At 38.8% G+C, this 13,834-nt stretch overlaps 1 protein-coding gene across 1 annotated transcript in view; it reads left to right on the top strand.

Annotated features, from left to right (window-relative positions):
* rngtt (RNA guanylyltransferase and 5'-phosphatase) overlaps window positions 1-13,834 on the top strand; it is a 117,329-nt gene that overhangs the window by 98,008 nt on the left and 5,487 nt on the right. The window contains exons 14-15 of the mRNA XM_030721366.1: window positions 1,552-1,618; window positions 13,121-13,244. Coding sequence (XP_030577226.1) covers window positions 1,552-1,618; window positions 13,121-13,244 — 191 coding nt within the window. The remainder of the gene's footprint in view (window positions 1-1,551; window positions 1,619-13,120; window positions 13,245-13,834) is intronic.

Raw genomic sequence — 13,834 nt, 5'->3', positions numbered from 1 at the left:
GATATTTGCACCTCTGCCAGGGGTTATCCAGAAAAATTCAGCCCTGCAGTGCTTGTTCGAAAATGACTTTGTGTGTCTTACAGGTTGTTGGCCCGAACCTGGGCCGCTGACTGTCAGCCCCGAGGCATATGGTAGCCTGCTCACGCCATGAACTAATCTGGTGCCCAGTATTAACATTTTTTTAAGCACACATACACTTAATGCTTTGACCATTTATAATTTCTTGCTTAATTTGCATCTTTTTATTTGATGATGTTTTACTTTACTAAAGATTCATAAATCTGTTGAAGTAGTAGTCAGCCATCAGGTAGTGTAGTTCTGATATCATGCTGTTCACAGACCGCGTTGGCATTTAACAGCACCTTGGTTGTTTTTACAGAAACTCCCGCCTTGTGTTGAATACCTTTTTATTTTTCTTCTGTGTTAAGTTCTCTTGTTGTAGCACTATTCTTCTGACCCCAAATCAGAGGGAAATTGACGCTGCAGTGTAATTTAAGACAGCAAGACTCACCGTTAAACATGACCCCGTGAGTGGAACGTCAGCTCAGAGCTGTCCAACAGTCTGTGAACGACAACAAAAGAGTCTGCTCTTATGAGACTCTGATGTGAACTGCAATCTAATCTGTTTCTGCATCTGCTGTATGGCCTCTGGGAAAATCTCATGGATGCTTTAGGAAAAATGGTGACAAAATAGGGGCACTTTTCTTTTTTGAGTCCTATGGGTTTACGAAAGTGGTCACAATGTGTAGGTCCGAAGTAATAGTTGGAGTAATGATGGGACTGGACATGCTGTTGTGAGATCTTGGCGCTGGTCAGTGTCCATCCGTGCATGGCTATTTGGCTTTGTTATTGTCTACTGCTGCTTCCTTCCTGCCTCTGCTCGCTATCATTAGACCAGAGGGGGTTGAAGTGGATGGAAAGATGGTCTCCAATTTCAGCTCCGACTGAACTCTCTGTGCTGCGTCAGCCTGCGTAGCTGCACTGTTGTTTAGCCGTCACTTCTGTACAGCGGCCCTCTTATTTTCATTCTAAAAATGGTTAACTAATATAAAACCGGTGCCAGTGTTTGTATGTGCAGTTTGTGGCACGCACAGCATCAGACCGAGTGTCTGGAAATAACTACAGGCACATGGGGGTGTTTTTGGTGGAGGGTGCTGGGGAACAGTGTGTGATTAAGACATCTGTTTGTGAGCTCTGCGACACATGTTCGTCGAACGCAAGATAAAAACCCGCACTTTAAAACCCCAGTGGCCTGCTGAGATGACGGTCACCTGGAGATTAGTTTCATATAATGTCAGTGACGATGTGTTTAGCCTGTGTGGTCTTACAGAATTATTATTGCCTTGCACTATAAACACGCCTATAGCGCATTTTAAAAAACATCAAGCTGTGCCGAGTGACAGCAGGGATTCAAGAGGTGTAATCTCACGTCTCTACCATTCTGTTACTAGCTGCAAAATGGAAGCAACGTAGTGATTTCTTTGCAGCGCTTGTGGAGATCCTGTGCTGAGGGTGCTGTGGGTGTTAACCATGATCTTTTTGTCTTTGCAGGCTGCTACCACAGACTGTCGGCCTCCTCTATGTTGGCAACTACGAAAGGCCCTTTGCATCGATGAAGGTGAGAAATAAATTAAATCAGATTTGTTTAAATTTATCATTGTGCTAAAAAGCCAAAGCCCCCCTTTGCTCTTCCAACTTTCATTTGGCATTGCACAAAATTTCTGCTTTGTTAAAGGTGTGTCTTTAGTCAACACTGCTGTTGAATAAAGGAGTACTCAAACAACTTTGAAAAATATATTTTTAATCTCAATTTTTGGTTTCCATAAGTACATTTTATTGTATTTTAGTAAGAAACCTCCTCATTTTCAGTCGGCTACTATTTTTTTTTTGCAGTGGCTCCATAGTGTAATGGTTAAGCATTCACCTAACAAGCGAACAATCTCAGGTTCAGTCCTGGGAGGAGATAGAAATACCTTTGGGGTTGCAAAAAATCTGCAGAGCAACCTGCTATGAATAAGAGAGCAGCTAAAGTAGCTTCCTTTTTCCTCATATTTTGATTTTTGAAATCTCTTATGTGTTTACACATGGTTACTGCAAAAATTTAGTGTAATATTTAATCAGGTCATTTTTATGTCAGCTAATATTCACATTTTTTGATTAAAAAACCTACGTAGTTTGATTTAACTTATCTAATCTACCTAATGTCATTAGTAAAGGTCAGTCTTGCACAGATTTGACAGTTTCAGTCAATTTAAATACACGTTTGAGGAAATGAAGTTTGGGTCTGCGTGGGTTTTCTCTGGGTAGTCCAAAGACATGCAGTTCCTGGGGTTAGATTAATTGCTGATTCTAAATTGCCCATAGGTGTGAATGTGAGCGTGAATGGTTGTCTGTCTCTCTCTGTTAGCCCTGCAACAGGCTGGCGACATGTAGAGGGTGTACCATGCCTCTCGCCCTATGATAGCTGGGATAGGCTCCAGCCCCTGTTTGTTGTGATTTGGTGCTATATAAATAAATTTTCATTGAATTGAATCTTAATCAAAAAGTAATGTGTTTTGCTATTTTTTCAGCTTTTTTGTAAAACAGTAAATGTGAAAATTCATAGCAACAATAATTATATTTTTGTGTTAAAAATGTAATTTCAGTTAAAGAGCTTGAGCGTACTGGTGGATTAACCATTACAGAAACATAAGAAAATTATTTTGGTAATTACCAGTACTGTGGCATAAACCTTAAATTGGCTGGTGGTCTAATACATTTGCTAATCACTGCATATTCATAAACAATTAATGTATTAGTTGACTGATAAATTATTCATCTATTAGATCATTTGCAAAAGCCAAAATATCAAATATCCCCTGCTTATACCTCTCTGTGAGAATTTGGTGCTTTTCTTTGTTTCATCTCATCTGTAAAGCATTTGAATTTGTATTCCAGGCTCTAAAAGTTTATTAAAGTCATTCTTAACTTTCTGACCTGCAAAACTCAAAACAATTAACAGGATGACTGATTTACCCCTTGGTGTTAACATTCTGGCTATTTTGTCTAAGTATTTTGTTCAAATCTTGAAACTATTTTGGAAATCTTGAAAGCCAGATAATAAGTTAATAAGTTATTTTTACTGAATTTGGGCAAATGTAATGTGGAGCTGAGACTGGGAGTTGTCATAATGAATTGTATTGAAACCTGGAGTAGAAATGGTCTCCTTTTACTATCAGCTATCAGAGACTGCAGTTGTATCAGAACGTATTTATTTATGTATTTATTTTTACCTTAATATCAACACTTATGTTGATGTCGTAGGAACAATTAATTTTTTGTGGAATTTATTGGATGAAAAAAAAAAACATGCAGCACTATGATGTGCTACTGAAAATGGAAAATATAACAAAAATGAATCATTGCACGCTTGATTGATGTTGAGCACGTCAACGTAGACTATTTAGATATTAGATTAAGAAGAGCAAATACATTGTTGGTAAGTTACCCTTACAGAATGAGTATGCACTGTGTAGTGTTTCAACATGCTTTAAATGACAGAAAGCCTACCGTTTAGTGTGTTATCCTAAAATGGTTTGGATCGAAGCTTTGTGTTGTAACTTTAAGACAGAATTTTAGTTCAGTGATTTCATAGTTGCATATTTTCTGTGATCATACAGTTGAGATCACGTTATTAGACGTTTGACCTACAGCAACGCAGACAATCCTGGGCATTCTATGATAACTAACATCTCATCTTCATCATATATAGGATAGGGTCCATTAAGTTATAATGAAAATTTGCCAGTCTGAGGGAGCTGATGAGCAACACGTGTTTACATTTGTTCTACTTTGTTGTAAATTTCTCATATGATTGACAGCATTTGTCGCCTTTCCAATGGCACAGTCATGGTTCAGAAACACCATAAACAAGCTTTTCTTCTCCCTCTCGTATTGTCAGTGTTGTGCCAGATTCCCATGTATCAGCCTTGGGCTCTGTCACTGAACACGGTAGAGTCTGTTTACTGCTCAGTCTCTAAAGCTTCTCGCAGGGAGTCAGAGCAAAAGCTGCAGCCCTGGGGTCATTCTCTGTCAGCTTTCATGTTGTTTTTGTTGTAAAAATGTGTTTTACAGTAAATCCAAGTGTGAATATGCTAAAAATGGTAATTACTTGTCATCACAGGACATGATGACTTGTGGTTTTAGTCAGAAGGCTGTTCCTGACAAATCTGACACCTCTACACAGCCCATGTGTGCGTTTGTTGTCTGCTGTGCTCTGTCACACAATAGTTTTGACATTCATCGCCTTGCTCATGGCCATGCTAGTAATTTCAACATGCCTATTAGATGCAGTTGGAGGCATATCCAGTTTTCACTATATAGAAGTCAGTTTGGCTGCTGGTGAGGGAAATCAAACCAACTTTGTTTGTGATTGTAAAAATGTTGTAATCTTCACGAAAGCCTATTTTATTGGCTCAATCTTCCAATTTAGTTCCTTATTGTTGTAATTTCTTACATTGTTGGCACCTACGTGGTATAAGTAAAGTGAATTTTGGAAGTGTTGTTTTCTGAGAATTTATCAGCTGAGCTTTTCAAAAAGAAGTCTGCTGTTTCATGAATATTGCGAGACAGCAAACCGCTGAAAACCATTTCTCTGGCTCTGTTTGTGTTTGCAAATTCCAGTTGGAATTAATGAGCATGAAAATGGTTTAATTATGATAAGCATGTCTGGAATTATTTGTGACCTTGTGTTTTTTTTGTTTTTTTTTTATATAGTTGTAATTAGAATTTAGAAAGAAAGATACAATGCCCCAAAATTAATTGAAGCTGTGTAAAATGAAAATGGAAAGTAATGTTTTACAAATTATTTAAGCCCAAGATTTACTTGGTAATAGTACAAAAACATGTGAGATGATTTATTTGATGCAAGAAACACAATGAAATCCACAAATTGCAATTACAAGTTGAGAAAATAAGTAGTGAACCATTCATACCTTCCCTCCATGTGATGTTCTTTTTGTACCCATTATCTTGCTGACGTGTCGCCTGTTTTTCTTCAGCATTTAATAACTTTCTCCAGTCTTTTCTTGTCTCCATCCCAACTTTCTGGAAACATGTTGCTCGCATTCAATCCAGTATGAGTGTATGCTTTTCAAAACACAACAAAATATCTCAGCTTCTTCATTTAATATGTTGGCTTTATGCTATATTCAATTAATTGCACAGTTTTATTGCAAATTTTTGCAATTTGTCTGAATTTGTCCTGTCATTTTAGTATTTTGGGGGTTTCTTTCAATAATGAGATTAAGCCCCGGTCACACAGGCCTAGAGACCACTAGGTGACTCCCTTGCATACACCAGTTGCTAGGGAATAATAAGTATTCCCCAACCAGTTGTGAGTGGTTGCTGGCAGTTGTTGTGAAATCCTTTAATAAAGCCCCATTCGCGCATTCGTAAGAGACCCATCAGTGACCCACTGGCAACCAGAGGTCGCTAGGAAAGAATGTGTATTGCCCAACCAGTTAGCAAATGCTTGAGCTTGCAGGATGTCGAGTGGTGAAATTGATTACAAAGGGTCACTAACAGATTGCCGTGAGTGCCCATAGTACGAAAGGTTGAACCGGATTTGTCAGCAAACACCAACTACTCATTAAGCTGTAGTGAATCTGTAAAAAGTACAACACAAATCAAAAATGGAGACAAAGTAAAAGTTGCACAGTTTGAAATGTGTTGCTTGTAGGGGTAAGGCGCAACTTTTACTCTGAAGGCAAGCACACTCTGTTTCCAGTTTGTGTCGATTAGTGTCGTTCATGCAAATTTCGGGCAGCCAGGGCAATTGCTAGCAACCTAAGCAATTGTTTTCTGCTTAATTAAGCTTTGGTAAATGTGATGAAGCATTATTCATTCTTTGGTATACTGCTGCTCACTATACTGTACTATTTTACTTACATGTGTCATTGTCAGTATTTCTGCAGCTGGAGAGCACTACAATTATTTTTATACACTGATACCACCATTGACAGAACCAATAGCTAGAGTTCCAGAAATAAAACCCAGGTTTTCCTGTAAATTCATCAATAGTCCTCCTACATCGCTGGTTTAACTTGTGTTACATAATTAGACCTGTACTTTGGGCGCTGGAGGTTCATAAACTGGGCTTGACTCACACTCTTAGGTTGGTTTTGTTCATAGGCTTTGCAAAAATGCAAAAAGAGAGCATTTCCACTGTGACAACAGCATTTGGTTTGCCCGTTACCATTTTGAAGCCTCAAGTTTGTGTTTCTGCCACTGCCATTTTATTTTTGATCCAGAAGGATGGAGCTGGTGGGTAACACCCAAAACCTGATTGAAAAGAAATACCCCATACATTTGAACCTTGATATCTACTTAATGATTATTTATCACAACAGGATCACCAGCACACTGACCAGAAGAAGTGTATTTAGCTAATATCATTCATTTAGCTAATGAATGACATTATAGCTTGTGGAAAAAAATGTTGACTTAGTATTTCATAAAAGCACTTTTAGGAAATATAAATTTATGGGACTCTGCTGGATTCATAGATGGTTTGAAGGCAGTCATATTACACTTCTGCACTAGCTTCATTATTCCAAAACAGTGGATATCTGAATCATTCTTTTAGGGATATTTTATAGCTTTTGTGCAGTGCCTCACAAACAGCACCGGACGACAAAGTTGACGTCAAAGTGACGCCACATCCGCTGCCATTGCCTTCCTCTCCTCCTATATCAGCGTTGATGTGGCAGTATTGTCTGAGTGGTGACACCTGTCGTACAGGACAATACTGTAGCTGGCTACCTGCGCAAGCAAGGTGGCTGGTGTACTGAGGCCATTATTCTGTTTAAATCGAACTCTGGTTTGCTTCACCCCTCGGTGTGTATGCAGAGTACAAATTTGGCTGCAATGTTGCATGCATAAATAGTGGAGTAAATTTTCCATGTTATCCACTAATCCAAAACACAGCATCTTCTTCCTGTACCCCAGACACACCTGTCCAATAAGCACACTGAGCATTTTCATGTGGTTTGTAGTGATGAGTTTTGACTCGCTTAGAATTTGATTGGAGTTTTCTGTGTGTAAAGAAATCAAACACCCTTAATTTTTTGTCTCCAGAGTTTTGTTACATGGCCTAATTTCCTGACTTGAGGTCTAATCAAAACACCTATGTGGGTGTCAGATCTTTAAACACAAACCTTAAGTTTTGACTTGAAATCAATTTCTCTACTTCTGTGAAAGGATATATGTGGCCTGTGATTACGGCTGATTAATCATAAATTGTTTGAAAGCTGTCTGACAGATGTAGTCACCAGAGTCACAGATAAGAGCAACACACTGCCAGCAGCCTCTGGCTTTGATGAAGTCCATGAGTTTGATAGTGTGGACTTTACCTACTGGGTGCTGAAATACAATTTGTATGACGACTTATGCATTTCTAATCAAGTCAACAATTGAGTGAGGATGTATTTTTCTATTTAATCTATGGCAGGAGTTTATTATTTAAGAGATTAAACATTTTTCAGACTTTTATTGTTCAGATACTTTGAGTCTGAATTTTGTGATTAAAAAATATGAATATCTCCTAATTCAAAGTGCTGCCCACAGGAAAATACTCAATCATGCTGCAGACCAAAACAAACTAATCAGTTGAAAGTTTGGGAAGTTTTGGAGTGGCTGTTTAACTGCCAGATTTGACAGTGTGCTGTATGCCTGCTCTCCCCTAATTTGCCTCATTTACACATTATTACCTTGTTGTTCCCATCTTTCTTTTTTATGCGGCAGCCAATCTGAATGCGTGGGATAATGATCGTTATTATACATATTCACCAGAGACCTCTATCTGATGTCATGTAACGCATTCACAAGGAGTCGCGGGGTGGTTGGGAGTCCCATTTGTTTGTTCTGGCACCGCTATTCAAGGGCACATATAGCTGTAATTACATAGTAGATAATGCAGCGGCTTTGTGACAAATATTTTAAATTTACTACTGAAGATTGCCTTCTGACTCATCCTGTTGAACTGTGTATGTTTTAGTGGGCGCTTATATTAATAGGGAGGAGATGTTACTGTATTCTTTTTGAGTGCGAAACATATTAGAATTGAATATTGATACAGTCCATCCAAAATGTTATTTCCTTCGAGGGTGTGTTTGTTCCTACTCATACTTTTGCATCTTATATCGTCTCCCCACTTATATATTATTTCATCTAGTTTCTTGTTATTAAAATGGGCCTGGGTGCTGCAGTGCTGCAGACCTCCGGGCCGCTTCTGATTAAGTCTAGAATGAAACAAAGGCAGGGTCAGTCAGAGAGAGCCGTGATGGGGAAAATAAAACAGCTATTCAAGGAAATTACAGACTTTGAATGTTTATTCGTCTGTCTTCATACTGTAGCGCAATGCGCTGATACAACAGTCCCCGCAGGATCCAGTATTTGATAAGGAGGCAGACTAACTGTGTGTTGTGTACAGGGTAGTAAAAGGTCAGATATCATAAATTCTGGTACTCTGGAGCTTTTTTTGGACCCACTTTTTTTTCATGATGTAGTAGACATCATGCAGTACATGTTTGGTAAGAGGAAATTAGATTGTTATACCCTGGCCCTGTTTGCTCATCCTGTCAGTGAGGTGGAGGACTGAATACCAGGAGTTTATATGCCAATATTTTCCTCGATTTCCTGCCAAAAACGTCGTCTTTACTTGTGAAAAACACCTGGAGGGGGGTAACGTTTGTATGTCTGGATGCACTAAAGGGATTAGGCACTGTACACTGTGCATACTAAAATATAGATGTCCTCTCCAAACATCATTAGCACTTCAATGCAACAGTTATAGAGTCCAACCTTGGTATATTCTTGTTAAGCAGATAAAATCTTTAGCCGGAAAAGATTTACTACAGAGGGGTCCAGATGATTTTCTTCTCTATGATTTATATCAGAACATAAACAGGGAGGAGAACAGAAATCTCTGCCTGACAACTTAAATGTAATTAAAATAGTAACACTGAAATGTTCTGAATCCGTCAGAACCACATACTGATGATTGGCTACTGCTACTATTGTTTTACTGCGGCATATATTAAATAATAATGCCGTAAAATTTGAATCTACATCTGTTTTTTAAAAATCAAAAGTTCTAAACTGCGGGAAAAATAATCCCAAGAGTAATATATTACTGGGCAATTACCATTGTGCAGTCATAAGAAATCCTTAGTGGATGACACACTGGCACTGTACTACTAATGTGATGGGTATTGCATTCATTAAGACATGCCCACATCCGGAATAATTATTGTTTTCATGGACATGAGCCTGGATCATAAAACTGTAGCTCTTCAGCAGGCTTGGTGCAGTGAAGAAGTTTTAGGAATCAGCCTTTAGATCACTCCTCGGAAGTCCTGTTCTGTTTTCTTGCTTCTGCAGTGCACGTGGGATGTCTTCAAGTGTGTCAGAATGGCAACCCTTCAATGAGATTTTTATTTTATGGAAGGGGATGAAGGGGGGCAAATCTGATGTTTGATGAGTGGAGATTGTATTGCTGTGGCCAAAAAAAAAAAAAGTGCACTATGTGCAACACACACAGTGGGACAAAGGCACACACCACAGTTCAGGTCATTTCCCTCAGACGCCTCAGGACGCTGTGGACGTTTGAACTAAAATCGGCTCGGTCTGTAGATGGAAATGGAGCTCTCATCAACAGCAATGATGCTTGACATGAAAGTTAAGTCAGTTTGTAAGAGAAACTGAAGTGGTCATAACTGTGGTTTGATGGGTCAGTTCCTCAAATTTTTAAGAGCTCATTGCGTGCAGTATATTTTTCCAGTATGACCAATTTTTCCTTTAACCTTGATACTGCATTTACTCAAAAAGAAGTCTAAACAAATGAAGCAGATACAAAAGCTCTGTCATCATGTTTTAGTAAAAATGACAAAAATGTACTTAACAAAAAAGTGGTTTTCTTCCTTGTCAGGCGTGTTTATATTTGCTTTATAGTGTTGGGGTTTATCGCTGTATTTCTGATAATTGCAGGATTTGAATAGAATGTTGACAGCAGAGCACTTCTGCTCTGCAATAGTGCAACATTGGCTGATAAAGAGTTTGACTGCCAAAGTCCCTGATAACTGGTGGCACACGTGTGCTGCCATAATGAGACAGATTTGGATGGATTAAGCACCAAGTGGTGATGAAAAATGGCAGCCAACATGTCACCCTTCACCAGCAGGAAGAGATCCAGCCTGTAGCAGCACGTCCCGCCTGCCTGTACTGCCCTTCACAGCTTGCTGGCAGTTTGATGTGTCGAGCTTTAGGAAAGCTTAGAGATTCTGTCACTGCTTTACATCATCTGCAATTCTTCTCCAAATAATAATAAAATAAAATGTTCGACTTGTCCATCTTGTCCATCATAAAAACTGATTTTTATCATTTTATAAAAATGTAAGAATTATGACGGTGACATGCAATTAAATTGAGATTTCTCATTCTAGTCTGCATTCTTTCTCTCATTTTCTATCTTCCTTCCTCTCGCACACTTTCTTTCTTCCTGTGTGAATTCGACCCCCACTGTTAGCCCAGATGCACCACGCTCCAGGATCACATAAGCTCTCACTTTGTGTTTTAGAGTCTTGCCAAACACCGTTGCTTTCCTGGCAACAGCGGTCACTCTCTGACCTCGACTAGAGGGCACGCGTTCACACTGAACCCCGGGGGTATTGGGCATTTTTACTCTCTGCGAAATCAAGGTGAAAAGTCATAGTAGAGCACTTAGCGACACATGTCACCATATTGCTTATTTTAAAAGCTTGCAATTGCACATGACCGTCTCAGCTGCACTTTTTGTCTTCGACGTTCCCAGCAGCTACGAGATTTGCATTTTCCAAGTCTCGACAATCCTCTCAGTGAGACACAGTCCCTCGACAAATAAACAACAGATGCTCAAATGTCTTCTTTGACTCATACTTGATCTTCAGTATCATGTGCCATTTTCTTATACTTCAGCAGTGTTACAGTGTGCTCAGTGTGTAGAGCTGATTTTGTTTTCAAAGCAAAGTATGATGTAATAAGTCAGTGATCCTGTGTAGCTCAGTAGGTGGAGCAGGAGCTGTTGCACTGCTTTATTGAGAGATGATAGAGATGATACTAACACAACACTCGTGTTGTATGTGCTGGTGTTTTAGTACATGTCTTTATGAAGCAAAGCAGGCCTGCTTTAATTAATGATCAGATATAAAGATTAACTGTTCTTCTGCATGAGTAGATTCTTTCATCCTTTGGTGGAGTTCCGCATGAAGCATCAGAGCCTCGTTTTATCTGAAAACAGGAATATTTCCTAAAGTTACAACACAGGTTGATGTGCAGACTTTTTATGTATTTATCTGTTACTTTTAAACCTTCCACATTCACACTACCATACCTTGATTGAGATTTTGATATTTTGATATTTTATTATATATTAAACACCAGCATAAATAGCAATATAAATATAAATCAATTCAATAGAAATCCAACATTTATAATTGAGTAAAATTTATGTAAATATGAACATTTTCTGTTATTGATCTAAGTTAAACATTTTTTTACTTTTTTATTGTTTGTCGAACTAATCAAGTAATTTGATGTTAACTCATAGTATTTTTATCCTTTTGTCCTTGATATCAAAAGAGGCACATAAACTATTTCCCCAATAAGACAGCCGAGCCTTCTTTAGTAATTTCTCTCATCAAGAGAGATCCTTGATCTCAGAAGATTCCCACGAGAAATGTCAGTATTTGGTGCAGTCAAATGTTGCTGCTATTTGAGTAATACATACAGTAATTCTGCATAGTGAGCTGAATATTGCTGTATTTCAGTGAGGACCACTACTGTCAAAGGTAGATTATTTCCATCTGCACTAATTTATATTTGATGCCATAGCTTATATGCATGCATAATTGATACATGGCACGATGGATCCACACTTTCGTGTTGTTTATGCCAAACTCTGACTCTGCCACCTGAATATTATAGCAGAAATCGAGACTCATCAGACCAGGGGATGTTTTTCCATTGTCCAATTTTGTTGAACCCATGTGAATTGTAGCCTCAGTTTCCTGTTCCTAGCTGGCAGGAGGTGCGGCCCATGTGGTCTGCTGCTGCTGTAGCCAATCTGTTTCAAGGTTCAATGTGTTGTGTATTCAGAGATGTTCTCCTGCATACTTTGGTTGTAACGAGCGGTTAATTGAGTTACTGTTGCCTTCCTATCAGCTCAAAGCAGTCTGGTCACTCTTCTCTGACCTCTGGCATCAACAAGGCATTTTCTGCCAGAGAACTGCCACTCGCTGGATATTTTCTCTTTTTTGGACCATTCTTTAAACCCTAGAGATGGTTGTGTGGGAAAATTCTGAAATACTCAGACCAATCTGTCTGGCACAAACAACCGTGCCACATTCAGAGTTACTTCAATTATCTTTCTTTCCCATTATGATGCTCAGTTTGAAATTCAGCAGGCCGTCTGGACCATATCTACATGCTTAAATGCAGTTCTGCTGTGTGATTAGCTGATTAGATATTTGCATTACTGAACAGTTGAATGTACCTTAAAAAAAAAAAAGTGGGCAGTTAGTGTAAGGAAAAGTATAAGCCCTCTTTGAATACTGCATTCTGAATTGCTAATTGGATGTGTAGAATGGCATCAGCTGAGCCACCAGCTAATGTGGACTGGCACTGAGATCAGCTGATCTGTCAGAGCTTGACTTTGTGGCCTGTATGAAGTAACATTATGCTCAGTTTAATCCTAATTTAGTACTCAGTCATTGCAATTTTCTTTGCTTTTGTAGGATTTAACATATTGCATGTAGAGCAACCTAAAGCTTAAATCTTTTCCATCTGAATGTCTGCTAAAAGTATCTAATTATCAGCAGTAATAGCAAATAGTGAAGCTAATAATGATAATTAAAGTGTAGTTATGTGTACCATTTATCAAAAGTAGTTGCGTTGAACAGCATGTGTCTGAAAGCTGCTACAATGATTGAGAGCAAGTTAAAAAGTGAAACTGTAGTAAACGAGACCATCACAGGTTCTGACTGTGACAGTCAGAATATAATTTTTTCTACTCGCATTAAAAAGACTCTCATCTCTGTCTGCTCAGGCCACTAAAGAGCTGAAACAATACGACAACAAGATCATCGAGTGCACCTTTACCAACAACACCTGGGTCTTCATGAGGCAGAGGGTGGACAAAAGCTTCCCCAACTCCTATGATACAGCCATGGGTGAGTCTTTGTCCTCCTCCCTCCAGCAGTTATTTATTAATGTCTCACTGTCTCCTCTATCTCTGTCTGAATCTGAGGGAATAACAACCAGTCAGCCTGTGATTAATTGATTATTTTATCTGTATTTTTTTTTATTTACAACAGCCTCCCGCCTCAGTTTGATTTCTCCATTATGTGCCTGTATGTGGAGGGGCAGATGTTATGTTGTGTACTCTCCATTAAGAATGCACACTGACACGGTGGCCTTGTCTTTGGAGCCGAGGACAAATTGTTTTCTTCAGTTCCTCACTTTAATAGAGCTGCTAACATTTTGCCACACAATTTCCAATCTTTAAGAGGTTTTGATGGTGTGAATGGGAATGCATGATATATTATTGGCTGATAAGCAAGAAAATGAAATCATTGTTACTGTTTCAATAATGGAAGTTCAGCTGTTAATTAAATCTGATAATGTGGTGCATGCTGGGATTTTTAGCAATCATTTCTTTGCTTTTTTTTTTTTTTCTTCTTCTTCTACTCTGCTTGTTGCAGGGCAGTCTGAGCTCCTCGCATACATGTAGAGCAGAGGAACAAAAACTTTAGACAGGACT

This window comes from Archocentrus centrarchus, chromosome 24 (assembly GCF_007364275.1).
Source record: "Archocentrus centrarchus isolate MPI-CPG fArcCen1 chromosome 24, fArcCen1, whole genome shotgun sequence".
Lineage (NCBI taxonomy): Eukaryota > Metazoa > Chordata > Actinopteri > Cichliformes > Cichlidae > Archocentrus > Archocentrus centrarchus.
The sequence above is the reverse complement of the archived record's forward strand: the minus strand, read 5'-3'. Positions and strand labels throughout refer to the sequence as shown.